The sequence below is a fragment of the Bison bison genome, unplaced genomic scaffold (genome assembly GCF_000754665.1).
Source record: "Bison bison bison isolate TAMUID 2011002044 unplaced genomic scaffold, Bison_UMD1.0 scf7180017864472, whole genome shotgun sequence".
Classification (NCBI taxonomy): domain Eukaryota; kingdom Metazoa; phylum Chordata; class Mammalia; order Artiodactyla; family Bovidae; genus Bison; species Bison bison.
This window is the reverse complement of record NW_011495033.1, coordinates 8,589,358-8,598,117: the sequence shown is the minus strand read 5'-3', so window position 1 is coordinate 8,598,117 and position 8,760 is coordinate 8,589,358. Positions and strand designations below refer to the sequence as shown.

At 53.6% G+C, this 8,760-nt stretch overlaps 1 protein-coding gene across 1 annotated transcript in view; it reads right to left on the bottom strand.

Annotated features, from left to right (window-relative positions):
* Positions 1-8,760, bottom strand: part of TMEM132E (transmembrane protein 132E) — a 38,368-nt gene that overhangs the window by 14,172 nt on the left and 15,436 nt on the right. The window contains exon 2 of the mRNA XM_010861707.1: positions 4-407. Coding sequence (XP_010860009.1) covers positions 4-407 — 404 coding nt within the window. The remainder of the gene's footprint in view (positions 1-3; positions 408-8,760) is intronic.

Sequence of the window (8,760 nt, the reverse complement as noted above, 5' to 3'; positions counted from 1 at the left end):
GACGCCGAAGTCATCCCAGTCGCGGCCGGCCACGTAGAACAGCACCTGGGCCACGGGCTGCGAGGCGGGCACGCGGGAGTGGACGATGAAGGCGCGCACCTTCCCGCTGCCCGTCAGGCGCTCGGGGATGTCCAGAGTGCTGGACGGCTGCAGCAGCTCCCGGGCTACTACCTGGCTGGTGCTGAAGGGCCCCAGGGAGACGTTGAGGACGGGCAGCTCCTTGGTCTGGAACACCACGAAGGGCTCGGAGCGCTGCAGGGAGCCATTGGCCACCGTGGGCGGTGGGGGCCGCGCCTCGCGCAGGAAGAAGGCCAGTCGCGTGTGCGACAGGCGGTAGCTGATCGGCAGCACCGGGCTGGCCTGCGGCCCTGGCGGACTGGGGCTGGCCGGGTGGGAGCGGCCAGAGGCTGGGGACAGACAGAAGAAAGACCCCAGAGTGGTCAGGAGAGGCGGCTCTCGGACCCCAGGGCACCCCAGCCTCTCACCTTGACAGAGGGCTGGCCACTCCCTGCCAGACCATGCTCTCCATCCTTGTGGCTCCAAGCCTGGCCCCACCTTAACTGGTGTGTTAATTGCCCTCTTTGCTGATTCCTTCATCCCGGAGGTAAGGGTAAAGCTAATCCCTGTACAAAGCACTGGGAAGCTTTAAAGAGGCTTTTTCCTCCCGCATCCTCATTTGTAAAATGACTATAAAAATTGTTTCTGCCTCCAAGTGCTCTTGTGAGGACTTACCAAAGTCATGTGTGTAGAGTGCCCAGAGCAGAGTGTGGTGCTGAGGCAGTAAGTTTTCTCTTACTGTTATTAATGGTACAGTGCAATACATATTACCGGCTTTCCCAGTGGCTCAGCGGTAAAGAATCTGCCTGCAGTGCAGGAGCCTAAGGAAATGTGGGTTCGATTCCTGGGTCAGGAAGATCCCCTGGAGGAGGGCATGGCAACCCAATCCAGTATTCTTGCCTGGAGAATCCCATGGACAGAGGAGCCAGGTGGGCCACAGTCCACAGGGTCGAAAAAAGTCAGACATGACTGAAGTCACTTAGCACGCACACGCAGTACATATTTAATGGTTTAAAATTGTTTATTAAAATCAAATGATTATTTGTGTATTATTATGACAGGCAGTGACTTATTTGATCCTCCAATTAAGCCTTTGAACCAAGTATTATTATGATCTCCATTGATTCAACCAGTTTTCTATCAGCAAGTTCTCTTTGTTGAGGGCCTATACTTATCCAATACTTATCTCTTAAAAATGAAGGGGCTGGAAGCTTAAATAACTTACCCAAGTCCACATGAGTGAAAGGGGCCAGCAGTAGGATTCGAACCCGGGGCTACCTGGCTTTCAGACCCAAGCCTTTATGGCTCCAGCTGCCTCAGGTGGTGCAGGGTCCCCAGCGATTCCATATGCTCCCCCCCAACTCCCTTTATGCTTACATGAATGCTCAGTTGCTAAGTCGTGTCTGACTCTTTTGTGACCCCATGTACTATAGTCCCCCAGGCTTCTCTGTCCATGGGATTTTTCTAGGCAAGAATCCATGAGTGGATTACCGTTTCCTTCTCCAGGGGATCTTCCCAACCCAGGGATCGAATCCACATCTCCTGCATTGCAGGTGGATTCTTCACCACTGAACCACCTGGGAAGCCCTACCAGCCCACAGATACACACAGGGAAGTGGATCGCCACTCCCCAAACCCACACGTGGGCCTTGGGGTTTTGGGCTTGACTTCCCCCTCCTCTTGGCCCCTCTCCCCATCCTCACAGGATTGCGCCAGGTTCTAGCAACTCCACCCCTTGGTGCTCCGTTTCTGGGTTTGAAAGCCAGGTGGGCGCAGGTTCAAATCCTACTGCTGGCCCCCTCCCCAGGTTCCTGCTCCAGCTGTGGCTTCACTCTTGTTGTTATGACAACATAACAGAATCTAACTGGGTCTGTCCTCTCTCCAGCTCTTCTCTCATCCCCTCCCTGCATCGCAGCCAGAGGGATTTGTTTCCCCCAAACACCAATGCTTGGCTCCTCATTCCCAGCTCAGCACCTGTTTGACACTGTCAGGGGGCAAGAAGGACCGATGTGGGGAGGTCTGAGGTTTGAGAATCGGTTCTGGATCTTCCGACGGACCTCTGAGCTGTGTTCTTCACTTTTGATGTTGTGTTGTCATTTGTTTTTGAGAATCAAGAAATTCCCCTATAATTCATGCAACACAATGCAAACGTGTATACTGTTAAAGACTCTCTTCTTTCTTCTAACAGAATAAAATTCAAGCTCACCTTGCGCCTGAGCATGGCATTCAGGGTCCTCTAACAGTGGGCTCTAGGCTTCCCATTCCCCAGCATTCCTCTTCCTAAGCCCCTGCTGCTAGCATAACGAAACAACTTCTGGTTAGTGCTTGCTGATGCTGCCTTCCCTGGAGAAAGGCATGGCAACCCACGCCAGTAGTCTTGCCTGGAGCATCCCTTGGACAGGGGAGTCTGGCAGGCTACAGTCCATAGGGTTGCACAGAGCTGGACACGACTGAAGCGACTTGGCATGATGCTGCCTTATCGCACCTCCTATGCTCATGCTGTGCTCTCTGCATTGGATTCTCTCCTATCTGCCCACATCCAAATCCAAACCGTCCTCCAAGGCCCTGCTTGAATGGCGCCTCCTCCATGAAGCCCTCCAAGAAATGACTTATACTCCTGGGAATTTCTTCAGAGTTCTGCCCTTCTCTGTGGGGACCTCTCATCCTGCCTGGCGGGACAGTTATCTATGAGGCCTTGCACTCAGCAAGCCTTTAACAAATCATGATTGATTGACACTGAGTGATTCACAGAGACCTCGAGCCCAAGGAGGAGACTCCCAATTGATTACACGGTGGTTACTGCCACATATGCATATTATTATTTTACTACTGTCAAACCTTGACAGTTCCACAGACATTCACACCCAATTCCTCATAAACCCAACGAACTAAAAATTCTCTGCTCTTGAAGTTCTGATGTCTGTGTCTGATTTTTAATTTAAATCTGTGGTTTAATTTTCTAATTTAACAAATGAGGCAATGAGCTAGGGGCATGACAAAGACCCTGGGTCAAATGTCCTAAGAGGAGTGGAACCTGGTGTCTGTGACCCTTTAGGGCCCCTCCCAAGCAGCCCTTCCCATTACCTGGGGAAACCTCTGGTCCCTGGTCCTCTGGACAGCCTGTACTTTAATCATCAGACTGCTCCCTCCGTTTCCAAGAGAACTCTGTTCTCAGGCCACCCTTCCCCACTAGACACTCTGCAGTGCTGCAAAGTAAGCCAGTTTTCAGTGACGGGGTGGAGGTGGGGGCCGGGTCCCAGATGAGGATGGGAAGGTGTCTGGAGAGACGACAGAGACTTCCTGGCTGGTGCCTGGAATCCCTGCCCCATGGTTACCACTGGAGTCTCTGAGAAGGTGTGTGTGTGGAGGGGCTGGTCCCAGGCACACAGGTGGGATCTAGGATGGTGACCTGGGTCAGGGCACACAGCCAACCAACTGCTTTGGAAGTAGCAGGAAGCAGGCAAACAGAAGCTTCGAGACTCAAATTCAAGGCTTATCCTTGCCACACTCAAACGGCAACTTGCTTCCCATTTTGAGCCTCAGTTTCCATCTCTAAAATCGAGGTGGTAACATCAGGCCCCTCATGGAGATGTTGAGGGGAGCTGAAAGACCAAAGGTGGGGGCACTGCTACACGTGATGGGATGTCCAGGGCCTGTGGGTACTGAGCCGAGATGGGGAGAGGCCACCGTGCCATCCTGCGGGGGTGGAGCAGGGCAGCGGCTGTCAGGACTGTGCTCAGGCTGGGTGGACAGGGCGGGGACATGGATGTCAGAACCACCGGCCCCACCTCGCTTATCATCCCCAGGAGACCCCGAAGGCTGTTAAGTGGCACTTAATCCCCTTTGAGCCGCTCACCGTCCCAACCTGAGGGCTGGCCATCTGGACCCCCCAGAGGCACAGTTGGGGCGGGACCGTCAGACGGGCAGCAGACGCGGAGGGGCGTGGAGGAAGGGGCATGGAAAAACATGCCTGCCTGCCCTCTTCCACCCTCAACAGATTTTAGCTGGACGAATGCAGTTCTCTGAATGAACCTCTCAGCACCAACTGGGAAAGCACAGGCTAATGAGAGCACCCTCAATGGGGCTTCCAGGGGAGACCTGATGGCCAGTGGGCAGAGGGTTGCTGGCCGTAGGCTTGGGACTCCTGACCCTTCCCAGCAACCTTGCAGATAAGGAGACTGTGCTTCTGAAACGGGAAGCAACTTATCTTAAGAAACCAACTAGCATTTAGAAAAGGGAGCCAGGAAAGATAGTGTGAGGGTACCACAGTTTTTGTACTGATGGCATCACGACACACAAACACTGCCCCCCCATCACCACCATGAATCATTCTATCCTCTGGGGCCCTGAGGACCTTCTGTGGGCTAAGCGGGGATGGAGGTGTCCCCGAGACCCCCGCGCTAATCTCTGTTCTCCAGCTCACTAACTCTGGAGCCTAAAGGAAGTGGCTTGATCTCTCTAGGCCTCAGTTTCCCCAGGGAGGTGGGGAAGGCCCTGGAAGCAGTCTGGTGGGGCTGCGGGGAGGAAGGGGAGACTGGTGGAGCTGCCAACAGATCAAGTTTTCAGGGACACGGTGTGTGAATGTGTGTGCACGTGTGCATGTGCCGACGTGCACGCTGGCCTCCACCTCGAGCTAGGTCCTGAGGTGGGGAAGGGGTCCTGCAGGGGTGGATGTGCCGGCCTGGATTCACCCTGCCTTGGAAACAACTCAACTCCCTCCAGTCTAGTGGGAAGCATACACACACACACACACACACACTCGTGCTCACATAGAGCTGGGCACACACCTGTCTGTCAAGCCCCACAGCAGGCACCCCTTGACAGGTGGTTCTGAGCCCCTGCTGCCCCGGCTCTCATCGGTTCCGCTTGATTTGCCAAACCCCAAACTCCACCTGCTGACTTCTGATTCGGCTCGGCTTTCCCCGTGGACCAGACAGCATTGTCTTCCTGTAAGTGGCCTCCCCTCCCCGAGGAGCATCACTTGGATTGTCCCCTGCCCACCCCACCATCCACACAGCCTTGGGCCTGCGGAATCATATGGGTCTGCTCCCGACCCCGTTGCTGTTTCCCTAGGAAGGCGGTTCTCCCTGTCTCATCATATCTCATGATCGGCATTATGGGCTGAGTTGTGCCCCCTCCAAGTCCCAACCCCCGGCACCTCGAAATGTGACGGTGTTCGGAGACGGCGATCTTTGAAAGAGGTGATTAAATTAAAATGAGGTCATATGGATGGGCCCTAATCCAGTAGAACCGGTGCCCTTAAAGCAGGAGATTAAGACACAGACACACACGAGATGAAGACCCACGGAGAAGGCGGACATCTACGGGCCACAGCGCGAGGCCTCAGAAGGAACCCACCCTGCCATCACCTTGATCCCAGACTTCCAGCCTCCCAAACTGCAAGGACATAAGTTCCTGATGCTTTGCCACCCTGTTCTGGCAGCCCAAGCAGGTTAATGATAGGAGGGTTGGGCTATTTCTGCCCCTCACATTCTCAGTTTCCCCAGTGAGATGTGGACACACTGTAAGGGGGTGGAGGAGGAAGACAGGCTGGAACCATGCAACTTTTTTTCTTGGCCACTCAGCGTGTGTTCCCCAACCAGGGATCGAACCTGCAGCCCTTGTGTTGGAACTGTGGAGTCTTAACCACCGGACCACCAGGGAAATCCCTGGAATCATGCAGCTTTTGTCTTCGGTGATAATGAAGGTACATTCCCAGCCCCCTGCCCTGACTGTGCCTGGCCTGGGACTCTTCCCAGCTGAGCTGAAATCACTCCTTCCTCCCGCAGCCCTGGGAGGGTGCATCCAGGTCTTTACCATCTGGGGACTATGGATGGGGCTTCCCTGGTGGCTCAGACAGTAACTAGGATGGGGTGTCTGTGAATGTAAGAGGTCTGAACTCCCATCCCCAACCTCCAACAATCTCCCGCCCCCTCCCCTGGGCTCTGAACCTGCCCAGGCTTGGGGACCCTTGGGAGCACCATCCTTGAGGCCGCTTCCAGACGATGCCCAGCTGGGAGGCAGCAGGCTTCATCCTTCCCTTCTTGTTCCAGAAAGAGACTAAGGCATCACTGGAGTGAGAAAGACACTGGACCCGCCAGCACTGACGAGAAGATTTGCACAGGGTGTGGGGGGTGGGGTAGTGAGGACCCCTCATTCTGCCATGCCTGGCCCAGGCATCACCTCCTCCCTGAAGCCTTCCTGTATATCTCCGCTGGCATCACCTGGGTGGTAAATTGTTCTGTGCAGCTCCAACTCTGGCTAATCTGGAGCTTGGCCCTGGTATGAGTGTGAAATGCAAAATCGATGTTGTATCTCATTGGTCACCTCTGTGAATGCTCCCTACGGGGTGGGGTGGGCAGGATGCTGGTCCACGTGCCTCTTCGTCTCTCAAGTCACCTCCAGGACCAGAGGGCAGGTACTTATTTATGCTTTCGCCTTTCCAGCTGGCTTGGGATCTGGGCAGACACTGGACTTGACCACTTTCACATAGTGTGCAGAGTGGTACACACGTAGGTGTGTGTATGTGCTTAACGAATGTCAATTCTATCCTCTTCTAAGGCTTGGGACACATGCTTAGGGCCACTGGCTGGGACATAGGCCCTTCGTTTTCGCCTCAGCCTGGCCCCAGGTGTCTAGGAGGGCAGCAGGGGCCTTTGCTACCCCCAGATATGCGTCATACCTTCTCCTCAGACACAAAGGCCATCCTTCCAAATCTATAAATGAATCTGCGTGGAGGCTAGGGCCAGGGGAGGGGCACCTCTGGCCATCTCCCTGCCTCTAATCAAGATCAGATGCCTCCTGCTTCTATCTCTAATTGTCCCCAAATTAAAACTAATCACTTGCAAATCAGAAAGAAAAAAAAAGATTGTCATTAGCTTTATGAATTTGAGGCTGTGGGGTCACAGCAGGGCATGTCAGCAAGGCCAGAGGGTGCAGGTTTGTGCTGGGAGAGCGCCTGCTCACATGTGTGTGTGTGTGTGTGTGTGTGTGTGTGTAAGCACCACACCCAATGTCTGGTGCTTAGGGATCCTTCAGCACTTACTCTTGAACTTGCCTGAATGTAAGACACAGCCACAGAAAATAAAACAGCCACAGCAAACAGATTCTAGAAAGGCTCGACTCAGGCTGACACAGTCACAGTGTTCAGGGGAGAGACCTGGTCCCTTGTATGCTTATTAAGCCTCCCAGGCATTGCCATTATCATCGGAGTTTGGACCACACAGCACTAAGCAGGCGGGATTGGGAGATGCTGAAGGGCTGTGGCCTGCATGCCATCAGGTGGCCATGCTGAAGGTGCAGGATGAAGCGTCCGGAGCCTAGAACAGTGCCAGGCACACACTGGTGCCAACTCTAGAAACAGATGGGTGACACAAGAGAGGAAGCAAGAGGCGGGGTTGACGCAGGTGGTGAGGATGCTAGTGAAGCTGAGCAGGACCCTGCAGCACCCTTCTGGGTACTAAAGCCTTTCCCTGCCCCCTCGTTTCTTGTCTGTAGGAAAAAGGCTTCAGCCTCCTAGTTGGAACTTGGGGAAATCTTCCCTGAGTTCTAAAGAGCAGGCACAAGCAGTTAACGATTCGGAGAATAGAGTCACAGAGCTCCTGGGTCCTCCTGCAAGGATGAAAACAACAGTCTGATGCATGTCTTTGAGTTGTTCTGCAGAAACTAAGACTCCCCTCCTGACCCAGCTGGAGGATGGTGACTATATGCTGACCACAAGCACGCAAACCCCAGAGTGGCTGGGACTAGAAGGTTGAGATTCCCAAAACATCACCCTATGACCTCACCACCAGCCAATCAGAAGAAGGTCCGTGAGCTGATCACCCATCCTCCAAACCTCCCTCTTAACATCATCTTTAAAGACCCTCACCTGAAAGCCATTTAGGAATGTGGGTCTGTTGAGCACAAGCCACCCATTCGCCTTGCTTGGCCCTTGCAATAAAACTTTCTCTGCCCCAAATGCCAACCTTTTAGTTTGTTTGGCCTCACTGGGTATTGGGCACATGAACTAGGGTTTGACAGCACTGGAGGCCATGTGGTCTAGAATCAAGAGCCCATGGATGGGCTATATCCAGTGACCCCTCCTAATCCTGACCTCCAGGCCCACAGGAGGGGTATGACCTACAGAGTACACTCCCCTGGCCCAGGAGTTGGCAGTGGAGGAAACTCTCCACTGAGGCCCTGAACTAGAAGAGAGAGGAGGGATGTCTGGCTGATGGGTGGATGTGATCCAGTGCAAGCACATCATTTCTGCATTCTGAGGCCCTACTTCCCCATCAGCAAAATGATGATTTAGCAACCAGTGTACTAGTTACTGGGCTTCCCTGGTGGCTCAGACAGTAAAGAATCTGCCTGCAATGCAGGAGACGCAGGTTCGATCCCTGGGTCAGGAAGATCCCCTGGTGAAGGGAGAGGCTACCCACCCCAGTGTTCTTGCCTGGAGAATTCCATGGACAGAGGAGCCTGGTGGGCTACAGTCCACGGGGCTGCCAAGAGTTGGACATGACTGAGCGACTAACACACACACACACACACACATACACACACACACTAGTTACTCCAAAGTGAGTGTTGGAGTAGGAAAAACCTATATCTTGAGAAAGACTTTGTTTTTAAATTAGTGATATGTGGTGTCAGTAAGGGTTTTAAGATATAAGATGTTCACATGACCTACTATTGGGGGCTGAACTGGGCAAACTTTCT